Source organism: Bufo bufo, chromosome 10, assembly GCF_905171765.1.
Source record: "Bufo bufo chromosome 10, aBufBuf1.1, whole genome shotgun sequence".
Classification (NCBI taxonomy): Eukaryota; Metazoa; Chordata; class Amphibia; order Anura; family Bufonidae; genus Bufo; species Bufo bufo.
In genome coordinates this window covers 30687356-30712029 of record NC_053398.1, presented here as the reverse complement: position 1 = coordinate 30712029, position 24674 = coordinate 30687356, and the positions used below count along the sequence as shown (strand labels likewise).

Here is a 24674-nt window from a genome sequence, read left to right as displayed (position 1 = left end):
TTCTGACAGATCAGAAGAAGGGTCAAATAAATGATGATGTCAGCCAGGCCAAAAGGCAAAATAGTGGACCAGTCATGAAGTGGGGAGGGTGGGAACAGCATGAGAAGTCCACTGAGTGGACCTATGACATAGTGGTGAGGTGGAAGCAGCATGAAGAGACCACAGAGTGGCCCAATGACAGGGTCTGGAGTTGGCAGCAGAATGAGGAGGCCACCGAGTGCTTCACTGATAAGGTGGTATGCTTAGGATCATGAGTAGTTCCTTTCCTTCTCCATACTCTTCCCTTCCCATCACTCTGGTACAAGTTGATCTTGGTCTTATCTGTCCATAGGATGTTGTTCCAGAACTGTGAAGGTTTTTTTAGATGTCGTTTGACAAACTCTAATCTGGCCTTCCTGTTTTTGAGGCTCACCAATGGTTTACATCTTGTGGTGAACCCTCTGTATTCACTCTGGGTAAGTCTTCTCTTGATTGTTGACTTTGACACACATACACCTACCTCCTGGAGAGTGTTCTTTATCTGGCCAACTGTTGTAAAGCATGTTTTCTTCACCAGGAAAATAATTTTTCGGTCATCCACCGCAGTTGTTTTCCGGTGCGTTCCTTCTTTTTAAGAATATTCCAAACAGTTGTTTTGGCCACGCCTAATGTTTTTGCTATCTCTCTGATGGGTTTGTTTTGTTTTTTCAGCCTAATGATGGCTTGCTTTACTGATAGTGACAGCTCTTTGGATCTCATCTTAAGAGTTGACAGCAACAGATTCAAAATGCAAATAGCACACTTGAAATTAACTCTGGGCATTTTATCTGCTCATTGTAATTCGGATAATGAGGGAATAACACACACCTGGCCATGGAACAGCCGAGAAGCCAATTGTCCCATTACTTTTGGTCCCTTAACAAGTGGGAGGCACATATGCAAACTGTTGTAATTCCTACACCGTTCACCTGACTTGGATGTAAATACCCTCAAATTAAAGCTGACAGTCTGCAGTTAAAGCACATCTTGTTCGTTTCATTTCAAATCCATTGTGGTGGTGTATAGAGACAAAAATGTTAGAATTGTGTCGATGTCCCAATATTTATGGACCTGGCTGTATATTCTTCTTCTTCCGCAATACCAGATTAAAACGCAGCCACCATTCCTTCAAAAAGGAAATCAACATAGGGCAGATCCGCTGGTAAAAAGCATTCAATATCTTTTATTATAAGAGTTTCCTCTTTCGCAATCATATTTACATATAAAATTCTGCCCGACCCAGGTTTTGCACCTGCTTCTTCTGGTGCGAAACCGTTTTTATTATTAAGCATTCTACAAAATGTGGCCATGACTTAAAGGCACCAAATTGCACCAAAAATATAGTCTAAAGGTGGCGTGCAATGAGACAAACATGTAAAAATTTGGTCCAGATTTATCAGTAGCATGAGCCACTGTGATAAATTTGGCAAATTTAGTCTAGTTCTAAGATGCCTAAATTTAAGACACTATTATTAAAGAGGTTGGCCAATCTTATACATTGGTGGCATATTGCTAGGATATGCCACCAATGTAAGACTAGAATAGGGCCTCCAAAGTAAAGGACAGAGCACTGCACATGCGCGGCATGCTCCTCATTCATCTCTGTGTTACTTTCAAAAGGAACCAAGTGATCGCACTTGAATATTTCCGAAACTCCCATGAAAGTGAAAAGAGAGCGCACTATGCAAGGGCAGCCACCTCTCCATTCACCTCTATGGGAGATCTGGAAATAGTCGAACCGTTATTTTAGGCACTCGCTTAAAAGTCAATGGAGGTTGCTATGCTAGTGCATTCTACAGACAGATGCAGTCCCAGAGATGGGACCTACACCTGTCAGAAATTGGTGGCATATCCTAGAGCAGTGATGGCTAAGCTCCGGCTTTCCAGCTGTGGTGAAACTACAACTCCCAGCATGCTTCATTCATTTCTATGGAGTTCTGTGAACAGCCAAGCAAGTGTGCGTCTTGGGAGTTGTAGTTTTACCACAGCTGGAGTGCCAGAGGTTAGCCATCACAGTCCTAGAGATATGCCACTAATGTATAATATGGGCCAAACCCTTTAAATCTGCCCCTGTATGCTACTTATATAATTAGCACCGTTGATGTGGTTGTTTGTATACCCTATGAGTGCATCATATTGGGCGATATTAACTGCACAATGCACCATCCAACGTGAGGCTGATTGTGAATTTGAAGGACTATCATAACACTGCTGTATTTCGTTGGCGGTCACCAGTTGTTGGATAAGATTTACAACTTTCTCACTATACCAATTATCTTTTCATAGCCTGACTAGCAGACAAGTCCTAATGATTTTACTCAGCTCGTGATCTTTCCTCATTTAATTTTATACTCTGCTTATGTATTGCATGAAACAGTCTGATGGGTCAAATGCTATCACATTAGAGGAGATCATCTCCTGTGTAAATAAGTCCGCACTCTTTTTGTGCTGTTGAGTTCACATGAGCCAATACAAAGACTGGCATGGATCAAGGCATCCTATACCATACACTATACTACAAAGTTGCCATTAAAAAGTTGATATGTTAGTTGAATAGGAATTTAATTTCAGTTTTGGTAACATGTCTTTGCAGCCACTGTATTTCTTGAGTTCTGGAAGAGGAGAAGAGCTGTTCTCACCTATGATTGGGACCTCATAGACTGGGAAGATGAAGAGGTAAAGTGAAATGGCAGCATTCTTAATAAAATTATTTAATATCCAATTATTCACAATAGAGATGAGAGAAGTTCTGGAAAATTCGATTCGGCTGCTTCGATGAATTTCGCCAAAAGATTTGCTTTGGCTGTTTTGCCAAATTTTGCAAACAAATTTTCTTTGTGACGAATTACTTGGTCATATAGCGCCTTTCTTTGTAAGTAGTGGGTGCAATGACAGGGAGCGGCGATTGTGCTGCCCCCCGCCCCGTTCCCCCTACACCTTATTGAAACCCTCAGATGCCACATTCATCGCTGATTGTGACATCAGACATTAATATTAAGGTCTATGATAAAAAAATAAAAATAAAATCATACTTACCTCATCCATTTGATCCACCGTCATCTTGATTGAAGATCCAGTGTAAAATCTCACTCAGCGCGAAATGACGTCGTCATGTCGGCTGGCGTGGTGACGTCATAAGTCACTGTGCACGAGATTTTGCTCAGGTTCTCCAATCAAGATGGCGGCAGCAGGCTCTTCACGCTCAAATGGATGGAGGTAAGTATGATCTTATTCATTTTGTTTAGTTTTTTTATCCCCGTTTCAGAGAGTATCAATTCGTTACCAAGAAGCACAAGTAAATTTGGCTTCGTGGGGATTCAAATTTTCCCTGTAATTTGGATCAAAGTCCACTTCGGACAGTTTGATTCTCTAAACACTAATGCACAATCTTTGAATTGGCTGGTCATCAATGTCCCCGATCCTCAGGAAACCTTTTGATCAGGCAGAATGAAGGTGATGCTGATCTGCAGCTATGGAGCCTTCATTGTTTACGCAAGAACAATGGCTGATTGATTTGGAAGGCTATGCCTGGTTTTTGTGTCGCTTCACTTGTGTGTATGTGATAAATGACTAGTCCATGTCTTTCCAGGAAGAATTACGTCCACAGTTTGAAGCAAAATATTCCAAATTGGAGAGGGTGAATCCTATCACTGGCAAGCCTGAACCCTTCCAGCCTTTCAGTGACAAGCTCAGTCGACTCATGGTGTCTGTATCAGGAATATTCTTCATGGTAATTATAATTATATTATATTATAAACTAAAGTATTTTTTTGAAAATCAGTGCATGAGGTGGTTCAAATATGGTTTGCAAACACAATGAGTTTATTGGAAAAATGGTAGTACAGTATGGTCATGGAGAGGCACAGTTCTTCAGTGCTATACAACTTTAATACAGAGATTCATGGCCAAGTGCCAGTAGGTAATGAGGTCTCTGCTTTTGACAGTCTACATGGCTCATTATTCAGGGGTACCTTTAATCATGTCTTGTGCAGCCTCTCTTCAGGCCTCCTGACCCTGAGTCCACATGCAACCTTCTCATAATGTATGGAAGGCCTCCACCTGTCTGACAGACTCTGCAGTCTTTATATCTGAAAAAAGCTGTGCTCTTTATCCATAAGGAGATGCAATCGAGCAACTCCACTAGCAATGGCCTCCGTTCTGCTGTGGTGATTCTCATAACCCAGCCTTTTCATAGGAGCACTCAGTCATTAGCTGTATATTCCCTTATTTGTGGATCAATGCCCTAAACCTATTACAGGGAAGGACAGCCCCTCTTAATGACTAATTTTCTCAACCCAGCATAAGCAACATGAAATCCCTACACCTAAGCCTTCTCACACTATGAGGGCCCATCTACCATGTCATTCCTCAAAAGCAATGGTCCCCAGAACCTAACGCTTCATTTTAGGAATCAATGAGTACTCAGAGTTAAGGCTCACTCCACATCAATAAAAAAAATACTGAATATGCTTTCAATATGCCAATTTTGTCTGGTGATAAGCCCCTACAAAATATATTACAGACACCATAATGTAAAGGAAAACCTTCCAGTCCAGCAATATGAAATGCACATGTGTCATGTAATGTTTAATGCTTCCAGGTTCCAATCATAAATCAGTTTATTTTAGCTGGAAATATACAAAAATTAGTTGAGAAAGGCACTAGCATATTGCTATTTCTTGATTTATACATTTGAGTGTCTTCCACCTTTATCTGGGGTTCTTACAGTTGTGCTACACATTTCGAATATGTTTTCTTTCCTTTAAAATACCCTTTTTATTGTATTTTTATCATAGCGAGGACAATAGTTCTTCATCAGAAGATACATAAAAAGGCAGGAAACCCTAAAAGATATATTGAGCCATCAACATTAACAATATGGAATATGATCAAGCAAAGATTTATCAGGGTCATTGGATAAGGAAGGGTCAGTTCAAAAATTTGCTGAGGAGCCCAGTCATTTCTAGTTACACCACTGGTTTGAATGTCTCATTATGACAGAAAGCAAGACACAATTTTACATCATACTTGGAGTAGAAGCAAAACTCAAGGTGGGAGAGCTCCTCTAACCTAGCCAGTTGGGCTATTTTCCTCAACCAGTGAGGAATTGGGAAAGTAACGTTGGAGGCCTAATAAAGTAGGATAAGAGACTTGGCCATAGTTTATTGATGGATTCTTAGAGCTTTAAGGAAATTTCTAAAGAAAGGTCTACCATAAATTTAGAAAATAAATATTGAGGGAGAGAGAACGATAGGGGCCACACATATATGAGCCATAATAAATTGCACATGTGACCAGAATGGTCTAATCTTCTGACACTCCCCACTCTTATGCTAATAAGTGCCTGGGAATTTTAAATAGGTGTTCGCCTTTGGATATTTGTGGAATAGAGTATGTCATAAACATCTGATAGATTCGGGTGCCACTGCTTGCTCACATATTATTTAGGATTCCAATAGAAGTAAACCTAGGGGAGGCTACACATGTGCCTCTTGCTCTCCATTTACTGCTGTGGGATTTCCAAATATTGCCAAGCGCACTTGCACAGCTATTTTCAGTCCCATAGCAGTCAATGGAGAGGACATTTGTGGTATACTCTCTGTCCTTGACAGAGCCCTGTTCTTGAGATAGGAACAAGTATCAGAGGTAGGATCCACATCCATCGGACATCTATGACATATGATGACAAGGCAGAGGATGACAAAGGTAACTTGAATTTCATGAGTTACAGCAGAGATCTCCAGTCCATGGCTCCCCAGCTCTTGCAAAACTTCAACTCTTGGCATGAAGTCAACAGTAAAGCCACTAGTTGGAGATCCCGGATTTAGAGAAACCTTCAGAGGTCCTCAGTAGACCAAGAACCCCTGGTATATCCTCATGACATAACCCTAAAAAAACAGGAAGTTCTTTCCATCTTGGTCAAAACCTGAATTTTCATTTCTCTTGAATTCTTTTCAATTGTAATCATGAACTATTACATATGTTTCCATTTAGATCTCTTTAGTGTTGACTGCAGTCTTTGCAGTGGTCGTCTATCGACTGGTCGCCACGGAACAGTTTGTCTCATTAGACTGGAAGTTCATTAAGAAGTATTGGCAGTTTGCAACATCTGGCACTGGGGTCTGCATAAATTTCATGATCATCATGTCCCTTAATGTGGTAAGGTTCACCAATGGCTGTTTCTACACATCCTTCACAAACATTTGGTCCGATGCTAGTGTGAGGCTGAGAAATAGTTTGCGTTTCTGTAGACATCAACACTTCGGCATTAGATATTCAGGGCACTTTATTGTAAATTGACTGTAAACAAGCTAATGTGTGCCCTGCGTTCCTTATTATATTACCGACATGAGAGCTGACATCCCTGGTGCTGCTTACTGAACGCCTAAAATTGATCTGAATCAATTGAGTATATGCCTCATAAAGGCAAATGTTTCTGCTTCAGGCATCAGTGAGTCTACTGCTGTATCAAATGCTATAACTAAATATAATAGCAAAAGACAACATCTGCTTAAACAGACCACTTATTGCATTGCACATACTAATTTAATTACTCTATATTGCTTCATTTGATAAGCGCTAGTATTGATGTTATCACTTATCATTAGAAGGCAGCTGTCATAGCCATAGCTGTCAGATTTGCAGATGGTGTTGATGCCACTCTTCAAGGGGTTGTCTCACTTCAGCAGATAGAATTTATCATGTAGAGAAAGTTAACACAAGACACTTACTAATAATGTATTGTGATTGTCTATATTGCCTCCTTTACTGACTGGATTCATTTTCCATCACATTATACACTGCTCATTTCCATGGTTACAACCACATTGCAATCCATCAGTAGTAGTCGTGTTTGCACTCTATAGGAAAAAGCGCCAGCCTCTCTGGTTGCCAGGACCGCAGGAGTGGGCATAGGCTAGTGCTTTTTCCTATAGTGTGGTCAAATGTGACCGCGGCATCTGATCAGTCCGGAAGGGGAAGTTGCGCACTTCCGCTCCGGTAACAGCGTTCCCCGGCTGAGATCAGGGAACCTGTTATATCACTGAAATACACTGAAACCTCTAGCAGGCTTCGGTGTATATTTCAGGAATATACCAATACAGGCCACTAGGTGGCAGCACTGTATTGTTATATTGCAAATGAAGTGTTCAATGATGGCTATTTAGCCTTCAATGAACACAATGGGCAATCTAATGATCGCCAGTTATTGTCACCCAAGGTGACTTAAAAAAAAAGTTAAAAAAAGTTTTTACAAATATAAAAAAACATAAAAGTTCAAATCACCTCCTTTTTCTTAAAATAAAAATACTTAACCAATAAAAAAATAAACATCATGGGCATCGCCACATGCGAAAATGCCCATGCAATTAAAATATAACAATATTAATGGCATACGACAAATGGTGTAACGGTAAAAAAAAAAAAAAAAAGACAATTTGCCATTTTTTGGACTTCAACTATCTAATAATTTTTTTATAAAAAGTGATCAAAATGTCACACACACTTAAAATTGGTATCACTGAAAAGAACAGATCGTCCCTCAAAAAATGAGCCCTCACACAGCCCCGTACACATAACTGCAAAAAAAATTTAGAGGTCATAATATGGTTATAAAATGTTTGTTTGTTTTTCCCTCAAAGGTTTAAAAAAAAAATTCAGTATTAAAACGCAAGAAAAATTTTACAAGTGTAGTATCTTTGGAACCGTACTGACCTGGAGAATGAAGATAACAGGTCAATTTTACCGCATAGTGTACAGTGTAATAAAAATAAAATAAAAACCTTTATCAGAATAGTGTTTTTTTCCCAATTCTAACCCTTTTGGGATTTTTTTTCCCGCTTCCCACTACATTGTATGCAACTGTAAATATCACCATTAGAAAGTACAACTTGTCCCCCCAAAAATAAGCCCTCATAAGGCTATGTGAACGGAAAAATACAAAAGTTAGGACTTTGGGAAGGCAGGGAGTGAAAAATGAAAACGCAAAAATGAAAAATCCCAGGGTCCTTAAGGGGTTAAGATGTTGTTTTGCTTTTATTTCAGATATACGAGAAAGTTGCCTATCTTCTTACAAACTTAGGTAAGTACACTGTTGGTAGGTACAACCCAGGGAAATACATGTGTTAAATCTAGTTAACCAAGAGGGTCAAAGATTTGGTCTCAATAGATATTAAATTCTATGTAAATTAGGCTATACACATTAGATTAATATTATCAGCAAACATTTACTATGGCTGATAATCCATTGTCCTATAGGACCTTTTTTTAGCTAGTTATCGGCAAATTTAGATGATCATTTGCCTCTTTACAGAAAAACATTTTGTTTTTTCCCATTTTTTTTTACCTAGTAGTCCCCTGCCAATCCAGTCTGGTATATTGCTGGTTGAATTATTTGCATAAGCAATCAAGCATGCCACCAGTGGTGGCAAATCTTCATCTAAAGTGTTTGGTCATTTGAAGTCAATTTCTTAGGCATGTCTGGACTTTTTATCTAAGCAAAATATTTATCTTCCAGAAAAAAGAAAAATTTGTCTTGAATCTCACCTACCTCTATAGCTACCCTGTAAGCCAGTGTCCAACCCATAATAGAGCCTTGAGATATGAGTAGGGAAATCAGCTAGAACCAAGACATCCATCTTCAGGCAGCACTGTTTCACAGTGTTTGCTCCTCAGCAGCACAGAGAAGGGTTCTGGTTGACTACGTGTGATGACTTTGAAGCAACTACTGGTTGTCATTGTCATCTTATCTGGGGTAGAGCGTCAAACTACAGTATGACTCTGTCTAAACCATTGAACATGGTTTCATTTTTTTTTTTAAGATTAGTTTATACTATCCTCAGCATTCTTGTGAGGTATATTGACTATTGGTTCATATTTTAACTTGCATCCCTGACAAGTTCTGTCTTAGAAAGAAAGCCATGAAGAATCCATATTGAACCAAATAAATAAAACTTTTAAAAGGTCTTGTAATAAGAGGAAGATCCAAGGAATGTGCCCGGGGCAGACAAGAAAAACAGTTCAATGAATGTTTCAACAATGTACAGTATTTTTGTGTTCTCTTTCCAGAGCATCCAAGAACGGAATCTGAATGGGAAAACAGTTTTGCTTTGAAAATGTTCCTCTTCCAGTTCGTCAACTTAAATAGCTCCATATTTTACATTGCCTTTTTTCTTGGCAGGTAAGAAAGTGATAATAAATATACAATACACCTACAGGAGCTTTTATAACATCCCATTATAAATCTATAGGTATTAATATAGATTTTGTCCCCGATTTGCAGCTACAACAGCTCACACTCTTCTTGGAAGGTTTTCTACAAAATTGTGTAGTGTGTTTGTGGAAATATTTGCCCATTCATCTAAAGTATTTGTGAGGTCAGAAACTCATTTTGGGAGATGGGGCCTGGCTTGAAGTCTCTATTGTAGTTCAGTCCAAAAGTGTTTGAATGGGTGGAGGTCAGCGCTCTATACGGGCCAGTCAAGTTTTTCTACACCAAAGTCACCCAACTGTGCCTTCATGGACCTTGGCTTGTGCACTTGGGAAGAGTCATTCTGGAACAGAAAAGGGCCTCCCCCAAACTGTTCCCACAAAGTTGCAAGCACACAATTCTTTAATTAAAACACCTTGGTATGCTGAAGCATTAAGATTTCCCTTTTCTGAAACTAAGGAACCTAGGCCAAACCCTGAAGAACAGCCCCATAGCACTAACCCTCCTCCACCAAACTTTACAGCTGGCACAATGCAGTCATCCAGGGAACATTCTCCTAGCCTTCACCAAACCCAGACTCATGTATCACTCTGCCAGATAGAGAGGCACGATTCATCACTCCACAGAACCCATTTCCACTGTTCCATAGTCCAGTGGCGATGTGCTTTATACCACTCTATCCAACATTTGGCATTGTAGTTGGTGATGTAAGGTTTGCATGCAGCTGCTCAGCTATGGAAACCCATACCATAAAGCATTAGATAGATATCCAATATAAGTGCATCTGTGATGGTATGTAGAAAAAAGTACAATGCGATCTAGTACAACCCAAATGTCTTCCCACTGAAATCAAAGCATGTAACTGGTTTTACTAGATTGTATTTTGAAGAAAATAATCTAAAATCCTGTATGACCACAATCTTAGATTGTGTCTTGTACCTCAGCAATGGAGTTCCTCAATTTAAATATGCACTTACGTACGTACTGAAGTCGAACAGGTTTACTGAACTGTTATAGAGATCCTAAAACATATTTTGTTCATTGGTTATAGGTTTGCCGGGAGACCTGGAAAATATAACCGACTTTTCCAAAGATGGAGACTGGAGGAGGTAAGTCCTTTGCCCTTTTTTGCCAGTTTTTTTTTTTATTCTCCCATGAAACCTGGGTGACTGACAACAAATATCTTTTCCTCCCCGTTTTCTGTATAACTTGTCACATTTGTCATTGTTAAGTCAGAGATAGCTGGCTGATAACCAGTGTGACTAGAAACATACAGTCAGGTCCATAAATATTGGGACATCGACACAATTCTAACATTTTTGGCACTATATACCACCACAGTGGATTTAAAATGAAAATAAAAAGATGTGCTTTAACTGCAGACTGTCAGCTTTAATTTGAGGGTATTTACATCCAAGCCAGGTGAACGGTATAGGAATTACAACAGTTTGCATATGTGCCTCCAACTTGTTAAGGAACCATAAGTAATGGGACAATTGGCTTCTCAGCTGTTCCATGGCAAGGTGTGTGTTATTCCCTCATTATCCGAATTACAATGAGCAGATAAAAGGCCCAGAGTTAATTTCAAGTGTGCTATTTGCATTTGGAATCTGTTGCTGTCAACTGGTGATGCTCTGCCAGGCCTCTACTGAAACGGTCTTCAGTTCCTGCTTGTTCTTGGGGCATTTTCCCTTCAGTTTTGTCTTTAGCAAGTGAAATCCATGCTCAATCGGATTCAGGTCAGGTGATTGACTTGGCCATTGCATAACATTGCATAACATTCCACTTCTTATCCTTAAAAAACTCTTTGGTTGCTTTTGCAGTATGCTTTGGGTCATTGTCCATCTGCACTGTGAAGCGCCATCCAATGAGTTCTGAAGCATTTGGCTGAATATGAGCAGATAATATTGCCCGAAACACTTCTGAATTCATCCTGCTGCTTTAGTCAGCAGTCACATCATCAATAAATACAAGAGAACCAGTTCTATTGGCAGCCATACATGCCCACGCCATGACACTACCACCACCATGCTTCACTGATAAGGTGGTATGCTTAGGATCATATGCAGTTCCTTTCCTTCTCCATACTCTTCCCTTCCCATCACTCTGGTACAAGTTGATCTTGGTCTCATCTGTCCATAGGATGTTGTTCCAGAACTGTGAAGGCTTTTTTAGATGTCGTTTGACAAACTCTAATCTGGCCTTCCTCTTTTTGAGGCTCACCAATAGTTTACATCTTGTGGTGAACCCTCTGTATTCACTCTGGTGAAGTCTTCTCTTGATTGTTGACTTTGACACACATACACCTACCTCCTGGAGAGTGTTCTTGATCTGGCCAACTGTTGTGAAGGGTGTTTTCTTCACCAGGGAAAGAATTCTTCGGTCATCCACCACAGTTGTTTTCCATGGTCTTCCGGGTCTTTTGGTGTTGCTGAGCTCACCGGTGGGTTCCTTCTTTTTAAGAATATTCCAAACAGTTGTTTTGGCCATGCCTAATGTTTTTGCTATCTCTCTGATGCGTTTGTTTTGTTTTTTCAGCCTAATGATGGATTGCTTCACTGATAGTGACAGCTCTTTGGATCTCATCTTGAGAGTTGACAGCAACAGATTCCAAATGCAAATAGCACACTTGAAATTAACTCTGGGCCTTTTATCTGCTCATTGTAATTCGGATAATGAGGGAATGACACACACCTGGCCATGGAACAGCTGAGAAGCCAATTGTCCCATTACTTTTGGTTTCTTAACAAGTGGGAGGCACATATGCAAACTGTTGCAATTCCTGCACCGTTCACCTGATTTGGATGTAAATACCCTCAAATTAAAACTGACAGTCTGCAGTTAAAGCACATCTTGTTCGTTTCATTTAAAATCCATTGTGGTGGTGTATAGAGCCAAAAATGTTAGAATTGTGTCGATGTCCCAATATTTATGGACCTGACTGTATCTAACATGGGTTATGTACTTCAGATTCACTTCTAGATCCCCGAATGAAGAATAACTAAGCAGATTTGTTATTCAGGTGTTTAGGTTGCATTTAGTTTTGAGCGAGCATGCTCGGCCGAACATCAGTTCGGCTCAAGCATCGCTATGCTCAGCACATCACGGAGTTCGGCTTGAGTCAGTGTATTTAAATCTAATTTAGCCTCTATTTCTATGCGGAAAATCGCTGTACAGTGAGAGAATCCCTCAGTGTCAGTCCGCGCAGAGTCCCTGCTCTGACTCCATATATAGAGTCAGTGCTTGGGGACACCCCAGTGTATTTAAATCAAATTTAGCCTTTATTTCAGAAAGGTTTCTGCCTGGATTCAAACTTACAACCTTCTGTATTAGAGGCAAGGCACTTAACCACTCAGCTATAATAGCTGCATAGCCAGCTACTTTAAATAAAAAAAAATAATAATATGAGACTTCTACTGTACTGTACTTCCACCGAGACCTATACAGTAGAAGTCTAATTTTTTTTTTTTTTGTGATTGGCTGTGTAGCTACATAGTGTAGTGGTAAAAGTTCTGTGCTGAGATGCAAAAGTTGTGAGTTCAAATCCCATCGCAATCTTTTTCAGAAATAGAGGTTAAATTAGATTTATATATTTTATATATTTTTTAGTAATTGTAAATAATGTATGGCACAAAATAAATATGGAATTACTAACTATACAGTGGATATAAAAAGTCTACACACCCCTGTTAAAATGTCAGGTTTCTGTGATGTAATAAAATGAGACAAAGATAAATAATTTCAGAACTTTTTCCACCTTTAATGTGACCTATAAACTGTACCACTCAAGAAAACTAAAATAATGTGGTTACATAAGTGTGCACACCCTCTTATAACTGGGGATGTAGCTGTGTTCAGAATTAAGCAATCACATTCAAAATCATGTTAAATAGGAGTCAGCATACACCTGCCATCATTTAACCCCAAATAAAGTTCAGCTGCTCTAGTTGGTCTTTCCTGAAATTTTCTTAGTCGCATCCCACAGCAAAAGCCATGGTCCACAGAGAGCTTCCAAAGCATCAGAGGGATCTCATTGTTAAAAGGTATCAGTCAGGAGAAGGGTGTCATGGTCTTACCTTCTTGCTGTTCTCCTTCGTTTGACATGTGCTGGCGGCCATCTTGGTTTGTGGGTTTCTTGTAGCCTTCCACCCTGCGGCTCCTCCTTCCCACTGGGAGGAGCTGGATGCCTAGCTCATATATATAGGAGGTCTGTGGCTTCAGTTCCTTGCTTGGTCCTCTTGTGTACACATGCTTCTAAGACTGCTGCTGCTGCTGGTTCCTGATCCTGGCTTCGTCTGACTACCCTGCTGGTTCCTGATCCTGGCTTCGTCTGACTACCCTGCTGGTTCCTGATCCTGGCTTCGTCTGACTACCCTGCTGGTTCCTGATCCTGGCTTCGTCTGACTACCCTGCTGGTTCCTGATCCTGGCTTCGTCTGACTACCCTTCTGGTTCCTGACCTCTGGCTTCGCAAAGACTCTGCTCGGTTTCACCATCCGTTTTGGACTTTTGCTTTACAGCTTTATTTTCAATAAAGCCTTCTTATTTTCTCTTATCTCTTGTTGCACGTCTGGTTCATGGTTCCGTGACATTAGGACCAAGCCATGAATTCTGACGGTACAGGGCCATCCTCGCTACCCACGCTGGTTGCCAGACTTGATCAGCAGGATCACCTGTTGGGTCGGTTCGCTGTGGCGTTGCAAACCCTGCTTGAACGCACGGCTCATTTCGCTCCCGTTGCCGATGGGTCGGTTGTCGCTCCTGGGCTCGCTCCTACTGCCGCTCCGGTTGTTGCGCCAGAGTCTACCCCGACACCTGTTGTTGCGCCTGCGGTGTTTCGGGGTATGACCGCTTCTGCCCCTCTTCCACAGCGCTTTGGGGGAGAGCCAACTCAGTGCCGAGGTTTCCTTAACCAGGTGGGCATTTATTTCGAGTTGCTGCCACATGCCTTTCCTACTGAGAGATCAAAGGTGGGCTTCTTGATCTCGCTGCTCTCGGACAAGGCCTTGGCCTGGGCCAGCCCTTTATGGGAGAACAACAATCCGGTGGTTGCCGAGTTTTCCGGTTTTGTTGCTTCTCTTCGGAAGGTATTCGATGTGCCGGCTCGTGCTGCCTCTGCTGCGAAGCTCCTTATGTCCATCAGACAGGGTTCACGATCCGTAGCTGAATACGCCATTGAGTTTCGTACACTGGCAGCAGAGGTGGGCTGGAATAATGAGGCTCTGGTCGCTGCTTTCTCTCATGGTCTCTCGGATGCCTTGAAGGATGAGGTTGCAGCTAAGGACCTACCAGTTGAGCTTGAGTCTCTTATTTCATTCCTGATTTTGATTGACACCAGACTCAGGGAGAGACCTTCCTTTAAGGAGAACCTGCGGAGGTCTTCTAACAGATTGGTGCCTACGTTTGCTGTCCCACCCGTGCCTCCCTCTCCTCCCACGCCTCCTGGGGATGACTTGTCTGGGGGTGAACCCATGCAGCTGGGGTTTGCTCGCCTGTCCGAGGGGGAGAGGGCACTCCGGAGACGCGAGGGCCGATGCATGTACTGTGGTCTCGGTGGGCATTTTCGGTTGGCATGTCCGAACCGTCCGGGAAAACGCTCGTACCTGAGATCCTGTCGGGGGCAGATCTTGGGTGGAGTCTCCTCGTCCCCGGTTTCCCGTGTTGACAAACCACTGATCACTGTTGTCCTCTCCTGGGTCGGGGGCTCGGTGACGACCCAGGCGTTGGTGGACTCTGGTGCTGGTGGTTTGTTCATTGATAGTGGGTTCGCTGCCGCCAATTCCATTCCTCTGCAGGCTCGAGGTTCCCCACTGGCTCTTGAGGCGATAGACGGCAGACCCCTTCTGCCGCCACACGTGACTCATGAGACCCTTCCAGTGGGGATAGCCATTGGTGCCGTTCACAGAGAGTCGGTCTGTCTCCAGGTTATTTCGTCTCCACACTACTCGGTGGTCTTGGGGTACCCCTGGCTCCAGAAGCATAATCCGACTTTCGATTGGAGATCGGTCGAGATCCTCTCCTGGTCACCACAGTGTGGGGCTAGTTGCATCCATGGGCCTGTCAAGTTGCTGTGTACTTCCTCGGACTCTCTGTTGCCTCCTGAATACGAGGAGTACCGGGATGTATTCGATAAGGTGCGCGCGGTTGCCCTACCTCCGCACCGCCCATACGATTGTGCCATAGAGTTACAATCTGGTGCCGTTCCTCCTCGTGGCAAAGTCTATCCACTGTCGGTAGCGGAGAATGAGGCCATGGAGGAGTACGTGAGGGAGGCGCTTTCACGCGGACACATTCGCAAATCTTCGTCCCCGGCAGGGGCTGGATTTTTCTTTGTGAAAAAGAAGGGCGGTGAGTTGAGGCCTTGCATCGATTACAGGGGTCTCAATCGCATCACGATCAAGAACGCTTACCCGATACCCTTGATTTCCGAGCTGTTCGATCGCCTTAAAGGGGCCACGGTCTTTACCAAACTCGACCTGAGGGCGGCATATAACCTGGTAAGGATCAAGGCGGGCGATGAGTGGAAGACCGCGTTTAACACCAGGACCGGTCATTATGAATCCTTGGTTATGCCCTTTGGGTTGTGCAATGCGCCCGCAGTCTTTCAGGAATTCATCAACGATGTTTTCCGTGACCTGTTGCAACAGTGTGTGGTGGTCTATTTGGATGACATCTTGGTATATTCTGAATCCATGGAGGTCCACATTCTGGATGTCAGACGAGTGTTGCAACGGTTACGAGAGAACAAGCTGTTCGGTAAGCTTGAGAAATGCGAATTTCACCGATCCCAGGTAACCTTCTTAGGTTACATCATTTCCGCTGAGGGGTTCTCCATGGATCCTGAGAAGGTTTCGGCTGTCTTACAGTGGCCCCAGCCCAGTGGTCTTCGTTCCCTGCAGCGCTTTTTGGGCTTCGCCAATTATTATCGGAAGTTCATCAGGGACTTTTCCATGCTGGCCAAGCCTCTCACGGATCTGACCAGGAAGGGCAGTAATTCCCAGGTCTGGCCGCTCGAGGCCATCCGAGCTTTTGAGGCCCTAAAGTCCGCCTTTGTGTCGGCACCGATTCTGTCGCATCCCAACCCTGGGTTGCCCTTTGTCCTCGAGGTGGACGCGTCTGAGACGGGAGTAGGCGCCCTTCTGTCTCAGCGTAGAACACCAGAGGGTCCTCTGCTTCCTTGTGGGTTTTACTCCCGGAAACTGTCTTCCGCGGAGTGCAACTATCAGATTGGTGACAGGGAGTTATTGGCCATCGTGCAGGCCCTTAAAGAATGGAGGCACTTGCTCGAGGGTTCGGTGGTTCCGGTTCTCATCCTGACGGACCACAAGAATCTGACCTACCTTTCTGAGGCCAAGAGATTGACACCACGTCAGGCCAGATGGGCTCTGTTCTTGTCACGTTTTAATTACGTGGTCTCCTACCTACCCGGTTCCAAGAACATCAGGGCGGATGCCTTATCACGGCAGTACTCCGAGCTGTCCAGGGAGGAGTCGATTCCGACTTCGGTCATACCTCCGAATCAGATCCTGGCCGCCATTCGCACCAGCCTGACCTCTCCCCTGGGTGAGCAGATTTTGGCGGCTCAATCTGGTGCTCCCTCTGGGAGACCCAACGGCAGATGTTTTGTGCCTGAGGAGTTGCGCACTCGGTTGTTGCGTACCTACCATAACTCCAAGACCGCGGGGCATCCTGGAAAGAATCAGCTGTCCTGGGCTGTTTCACGTCTGTTCTGGTGGCCTTCCCTACGTTCCGACATCGCCGCATATGTAGCGGCATGCTCCGTTTGTGCCCAGAGTAAGTCCCCTCGGCACCTTCCGTTGGGCCTTCTGCAACCCATAGCCACCGGGGAGCGCCCATGGTCACACCTGGGGATGGATTTCATTGTGGACCTCCCTGCATCCCGAGGCCATACGGTCATTCTCATGATTGTGGATCGGTTTTCCAAAATGTGCCACTGTGTTCCTCTCAAGAAGTTACCCTCTGCACAAGAGTTGGCCACGATTTTTGCCAGGGAGGTCTTCCGGTTGCACGGTTTGCCCAAGGAGATTGTGTCGGATCGGGGGAGTCAGTTTGTGTCCAGGTTCTGGCGCGCCTTTTGCTCCCAGTTGGGGATTCATCTCTCCTTCTCCTCGGCCTACCACCCTCAGTCCAATGGGGCCGCAGAACGATCCAATCAGGCCTTGGAGCAATTCCTTCGTTGCTATGTCTCCGACCACCAAGACAATTGGGTTGACCTCCTGCCTTGGGCTGAGTTTGCCAGGAACACGGCGGTGAACTCTTCCTCTGGGACGTCTCCCTTCATGGCCAATTATGGGTTCCAACCTGCCGTGTTACCGGAGGAATTCTCTCCCCAGGATATTCCGGCTGTGGAGGATCACCTTTCCGTCCTACGTGCTTCTTGGGTACAGATCCAGAGGTCCCTTGAGGTCTCTGCGCAGCGCCAGAGACTCCAGGCTGATCGCAGACGAGCGCCTGCTCCTTCCTACCAGGTCGGAGACCGTGTATGGTTGTCCACCCGCAACCTCAACCTTCGAGTGCCCACTCCCAAGCTGGCGCCTCGCTTTGTTGGTCCCTTCCGAGTGCTTCGCAGGGTAAACCCGGTAGCCTATGCCCTTGCGCTTCCTTCTGGCATGCGGATCTCCAATGTGTTTCATGTCTCCCTGTTGAAGCCACTGGTGTGTAATCGTTTCACTTCCTCGGTTCCTCGGCCTCGTCCGGTCCAAGTGGGCAATCGTGAGGAATATGAGGTGAGCAATATCCTGGACTCACGCCTGGTCCGCGGTCGGTTGCAGTTTTTGGTCCATTGGCGTGGTTATGGTCCAGAGGAGCGTTCCTGGGTTCCCTCCGCAGATGTCCATGCTCCTGCCTTGCTCCGAGCCTTCCACGCACGCTTCCCTCAGAAACCGTTTTGTGCTCCGCGGAGGAGGGGCCCTTGAGGGGGAGGTACTGTCATGGTCTTACCTTCTTGCTGTTCTCCTTCGTTTGACATGTGCTGGCGGCCATCTTGGTTTGTGGGTTTCTTGTAGCCTTCCACCCTGCGGCTCCTCCTTCCCACTGGGAGGAGCTGGATGCCTAGCTCATATATATAGGAGGTCTGTGGCTTCAGTTCCTTGCTTGGTCCTCTTGTGTACACATGCTTCTAAGACTGCTGCTGCTGCTGGTTCCTGATCCTGGCTTCGTCTGACTACCCTGCTGGTTCCTGATCCTGGCTTCGTCTGACTACCCTGCTGGTTCCTGATCCTGGCTTCGTCTGACTACCCTGCTGGTTCCTGATCCTGGCTTCGTCTGACTACCCTGCTGGTTCCTGATCCTGGCTTCGTCTGACTACCCTTCTGGTTCCTGACCTCTGGCTTCGCAAAGACTCTGCTCGGTTTCACCATCCGTTTTGGACTTTTGCTTTACAGCTTTATTTTCAATAAAGCCTTCTTATTTTCTCTTATCTCTTGTTGCACGTCTGGTTCATGGTTCCGTGACAAAGGGTACAAAAGAATTTCTAAGGCATTAGATATACTATGGAACACAGTCCACAGTTCATCATCAAGTGGAGAAAATATGGCACAACAGTGATGTTACCAAGAACTGGACGTCCCTCCAAAATTTATGAAATTACGAGAAGAAAACTGTTCTGGGAGGCTACCAAGAGGCCTACAGCAACATTAAAGGAGCTGCAGGAATATCTGGCAAGTACTGGCTGTGTGGTACATGTGACAACAATCTCCCGTATTCTTCATATGTCTAGGCTATGGGGTAGAGTGGCAAGACGAAAGCCTTTTTTTACGAAGAAAAACATCCAAGCCAGGCTACATTTTGCAAAAACACATCTGAAGTCTCCCAAAAGCATATGGGAAAAGGTGTTATGGTCTGATAAAACCAAGGTTGAACTTTTTGGCCATAATTCCAAAAGATATGTTTGGCGCAAAAACAACACTGCACATCACCAAAAGAACACCATACCCACAGTGAAGCATGGTGGTGGCAGCATCATGCCAAGGGGCTGTTTTTCTTCAGCTGAAACTGGGGCCTTAGTTAAGCTAGAGGGAATTATGAACAGTTCCAAATACCAGTCAATATTTGCACAAAACCTTCAGGCTTCTGCTAGAAAGCTGAACATGAAGAGGAACTTCATCTTTTAGCATGACAACGACCCAAAGCATACATCCAAATCAACAAAGGAATGGCTTCACCAGAAGAAGATTAAAGTTTTGGAATGGCCCAGCCAGAGCCCAGACCTGAATCTGATTGAAAATCTGTGGGGTGATCTGAAGAGGGCTGTGCACAGGAGATGCCCTCGCAATCTGACAGATTTGGAGTGTTTTTGCAAAGAAGAGTGGGCAAATCTTGCCAAGTCATGTGCCATGCTGATAGACTCATACCCAAAAAGACTGAGTGCTGTAATAAAATCAAAAGGTGCTTCAAAAAAGTATTAGTTTAAGGGTGTGCACACTTATGCAACCATATTCGTTTATTTTTATATATTTTCTTCCCTCTACCTAAAAGATTTCAGTTTGTTTTTCAATTGAGTTCTTTATAGGTCACATGAAAGGTGGAAAAATTTCTGAAATTATTTATCTTTGTCTCATTTTTTTATATGTCAGAAACCTGAAATTTGAACAGGGGTGTGTAGACTTTTTATATCCACTGTATATATATATGTTTAAATTAAGTTTAGCCTCTATTTCTGAAAAAGCTTCTGCATCACAACCCAGAACTTTAACCACTATACTACAGGGTGGGCCATTTATATGGATACACCTTAATAAAATGGGAATGGTTGGTGATATTAACTTCCTGTTTGTGGCACATTAGTATATGTGAGGAGGGAAACTTTTCAAGATGGGTGGTGACCATGGTGGCCATTTAGAAGTCAGACATTTTGAATCCAACTTTTGTTTTTTCAATAGGAAGAAACACATTTTATAAGTGGTCAGAAACTTGTAAATAACTCATGAAAGAATAATGTTACGTTAAAACCAAGCACATCATTGTTTTTCTTGTGAAATTCCCAATAAGTTTGATGTGTCACATGACCCTCTTCCTATTGAAAAAACAAAAGTTGGATTCAAAATGTCCGACTTCAAAATGGCCGCCATGGTCACCATCCATCTTGAAAAGTTTCCCCCCTCACATATATTAATGTGCCACAAACAGGAAGTTAATATCACCAACCATTCCCATTTTATTAAGGTGTATCCATATAAATGGCCCACCCTGTATATAGCTGCATAGCCAGTCACCAAAAAAATTAATAAAATATGATACTTCTACTGTATAGGTCTCAGTAAAAGTACAGTACTTTACAGTAACTGGCTATGCAGCTATTATAGCTGAGTGGTTAAGTGCCTTGCCTCTAATACAGAAGGTCGTGAGTTTGAATCCAGGCAGAAACTTTTCTAAAATACAGGCTAAATTAGATTTAAATACACTGGGGTGTCCCCAAGCACTGACTCCATATATGGACATAGCTATATATGAAGTCAGAGCAGGGACTCCTAAGCTGATCTAGAGTCCTGACACCCTCCCCTCTTTATAGCAGGGGGTGCCTGGGGTTCTCCCATTGACTTCCATTGTGCTCGCGTTCTCTGTAGAACACCCGCGCATTGCAAAGTGTTCTACCCGAGCACACAAGCACTTTGGTGCTCGATCAACACTAGTTGCATTTTTTTTTTATGTTTACTCTTTGGAATCTCTTGTTTCATTAGATGATTTTCATTATCAGTGCTTTAGAGGAAAGATTTAACACATCAACATTTGTAAAATGAAGTTAAGTTCATAATAAGTTTACCGGATGCAATTACATTGTGTTATCTGATTAAGGACATGAGAGAAGGGAATTACTAGGCTCCTTACATTGCTCATAAAAGTGATATTTTTACAGTCCATGTTTAGTCTGGAAGTTAGTTCGTGGGGTCACCTGTCCTTGGTGCCATACGAGGTAGCTGCTAAAAAAACAATCTGCTTTGGCCAGGGTGTTTCGATACAGGAGTAGGGAAGCAGACTGCATCTTTGTCCCATGTAAAAGCTGAGCTATAATAATTATTTACATAATATTTCATCTGGGCAATGCAATATTGAAATATGATTTGCCACCATTTAGCTCAAAATTTGAATTGGGTTTGTTTCAGCTGAATTTGGTTTGGGTCCGAAACAATTGTACCTATGACTCACCTATGAGTCTCCTATGACTCACAGTTTTTCTTTTTCTTGCCCTTTTTTTAATTAATTTCTTACTCCCTTTCTCCCCATAATTTGCCCAAATTGAATCACCAAAATTTTGGATTTGGTTGCAACTTGAATTTTTATAATATTCTTGTTGAATCCGATTTATTTAGAATCGATTCACTCATCTCTGCCACCATCTCAGTATAATACGATCTGTGAATCATTTAATCAGAAAATCATTTTTCGCCATCTTCAACATAAAAATGGGGAAAAAAAGTGTATATATGAGATCAGTTTGATTCCTTAGATCAGTGATGCCCAACCTGCGGCCCTCCAGCTGTTGTAAAACTACAACTTCCATCATGCCCTGTTGTAGGTTGATAGCTGTAGGCTGTTCGAGCATCCTGGGAATTGCAGTTTTGCAACAGCTGGAGGGCCGCAGGTTGGGCATCCCTGCCTTAGATCAGTCTTTAATTCCAATATTTGCCTTTGATGAACTAATTTCCTGTTGTGGCTGACCAAGAGTTGAGGGAACATTGGACACAGTTGTAAAGGGAAAAAGAAGTGTCAGGTTGTCATGGTATAGGTTTTTAGGATCTGTATAAACTTTTTGAAGAAAAGGTCAAGTCTAATAGGACAAGGAAGAAAATTCAATATTCACAGAGAACAATGTTATTTATTTTTTTTAGATGTTTTTTGGGGTGTTATTTATTTCAGTATTACTGTAGTTAATATGCACCATTAAAGTACCCTTTCCCCTACAACATTCTTTACTGATTCATTTTCATTTACAGTATAAGAATATAACTGCTGCTGCATGTAACTACCACTTGGGGAGCTAGCTGCATATGGAATCATACAATTAGTATTGAACTCAATGGGAATTGCCCTTTGCAATGAGCACTCCCTTGTGGAAGCGTCAGGTAGGCACAATGACTATGACATAGCAAAGAGGGGAGGCAGTTAAGAGCAAGGGAGCAACTGTAAGATCCTAAACCCTATGCAATGAACCACAACGCATCTAGATATGTTTTCTTTCTTTCTTTCTTTATTGTACAGTTCACATATATGCATTTATTTTGAGTGACTTTTTTTTCACATAGTGTCACCCAAGTGGCTGTCTAATAGATCTTTGCTTGCAAATGGGAGTCATTATGGTTTTAAAACAAATGTGGAATAACTTCATGGAGCTTGGATATCCGTAAGTAACACATAGTATATATCTTTTATGATATAGTAGTCCATGCTTTGCAGGTAGACAGTTCAAACTCAGCCTTATTTGGTCCAGGCAAGCTGTGTATAGGTCAATATTAGGTGCTTCTGTTGACTTGAAGTGCATGAAGATAAAGACTTTCCAGCAAATTATGTTTGAGATAACAAATCTTCCTCTCCTCTCATTGAAAAAGGAAGGATTTCATCCTGATCCAAAAAGTAACCTGAAGATTTCATTTTGCTTATATAGAGGGCATTGACAGCCCTTGGCCTATATTCTTCAAAATGCTAAAAATACCTTTAGAATGTGTGTATATATATAAATGATAAAAGGAGGGCAGCACTCCGGTCTATATATATATATTATATCTAATAGTAGTGCTTTATTTCAATCTGATTAACAGAGCATCACATGGTTCTTTTCTATATTAATATTGGTATAAATAGTCTTATTATATTTTCCATCTGTCTCAGACTTCTTCAGAATTGGTGGTCTCGAAGGAAAATAAAGAAAGGAGGACAAGCTGTAGAAAGCAAATTAACATTGCCACAGTGGGAAAAAGACTGGAACCTGCAGCCCATGAACGCTCATGGTTTGATGGAGGAGTATTTAGAAATGGGTAAATAAGAAAGTGAATCTAAGGACCCTATTTTGCGTCATCATTCACTTCAATAGCACTTGCGAAAACAGCCTAGACAATGTGCCTGACTATTTTCAGAAGTGCTATTTAAAACGAACATAGAGCGCTACGCAATGTGCACATGCCTGGCCACCTCTCCATTCCCGCTCGGGCGCAACAATGTTCTATTCTGGAGATAATACCGGCTCCCATCCATATCCTGTGGTAAAGCCATAGAGGTTCCAGATGTGACAACCCCTTTAATGGCACAACATTGGTGGCATCAGTCATATAAAATCAGATGAATATTGAAAGAACTGGAAAAGATCAACAGATGCGACATAAAACTATCCTCCTCTGATTCATGGCTTGTGATGTAACCTAGCTTAGCTTTTTTTTTGTTCTTTGAAGGTGTTTTCATCCAAAGAGCATATAACACCTATCTACAGGGTAGATGATAAATTTATAGTGCCTTTGTCTAGTGATTTTTGGGCCACCAGCAATCATACATTTATCAGCTATCCCATGAATGTACTTAGGATAGGTCATCAATGTATGACCAGTGGATGTCCTACCCTTGGAAACCACAGCAATTAGCATCATGAAAGGGCAGCACTCTGGTGGCAGTCTAGGGGGTAGAACCCAATGTCAATGCAATATTCTGGAAAACCTTTTTTAACCCGTATCAAATGGTCCAGAGATTCTATCTTTAGGTAACTTCCATAACCCAGAAATGAACCTAGTGGATACTTTGACATTTTAAGCCTGTCCCCAGTCCCGACAAGGAATACATCCAAAGTTGACCAGAAATACCCATTTTATTGCAAATTGGCATAAACCTCTCCTCTTGTGGAAGCCAGTTCACTTCGTCATTATTGTTGGAAAGTAATTCTAGTTTTGCTAGATCTAAAAGTGGTCTTTTCAAACATGTGTAATTAAAGTTGTTTTACAAATTTTTGGCATCAAAAAGAATAACGTTAGAGTCCTGATATCTAATGATGTTTTATTATTTAGTCATACAGTTTGGATTCACCACAATCTTCGTAGCTGCTTTTCCGCTGGCTCCTCTTCTGGCTTTGCTTAATAATATAATTGAGATAAGACTGGACGCTTATAAGTTTGTTACGCAATGGAGAAGGCCCATGCCAGCCCGAGCGACTGATATAGGTATGTAGCTCCATTGTTGTCCACATGACGATCCATGGATCATTCCCATTTTGGATGTATGACACTCAATGAATACTTCTATGACACATATTCAGAATTGCCCAGACATTAGTTAACCCACAAGAGTATACAAGTTTTCATACATTAGTTTAAAAACCAATAATAAGTAGTGAAACCTTTCAAGATCTCAACAAAAGCTTAGAGTTAGCACAATAAGATGTAGTAAGACTTGGCTTCATGAAAGCCTTTAGGGGAATTTGACACAAGGCAAACTCCTTTAAGAAACAGTAT

At 42.6% G+C, this 24674-nt stretch overlaps 1 protein-coding gene across 3 annotated transcripts in view; it reads left to right on the top strand.

Moving 5' to 3' along the window:
• ANO3 (anoctamin 3) overlaps positions 1–24674 on the top strand; it is a 509047-nt gene that overhangs the window by 478493 nt on the left and 5880 nt on the right. For all 3 annotated transcript variants that reach the window (XM_040409380.1, XM_040409381.1, XM_040409382.1), the window contains 9 exons: positions 2612–2694; positions 3608–3748; positions 6013–6177; positions 8062–8098; positions 9085–9196; positions 10278–10335; positions 22488–22585; positions 23071–23216; positions 24231–24383. In XM_040409380.1, the coding sequence (XP_040265314.1) occupies positions 2612–2694; positions 3608–3748; positions 6013–6177; positions 8062–8098; positions 9085–9196; positions 10278–10335; positions 22488–22585; positions 23071–23216; positions 24231–24383 (993 nt within the window). The remainder of the gene's footprint in view (positions 1–2611; positions 2695–3607; positions 3749–6012; positions 6178–8061; positions 8099–9084; positions 9197–10277; positions 10336–22487; positions 22586–23070; positions 23217–24230; positions 24384–24674) is intronic.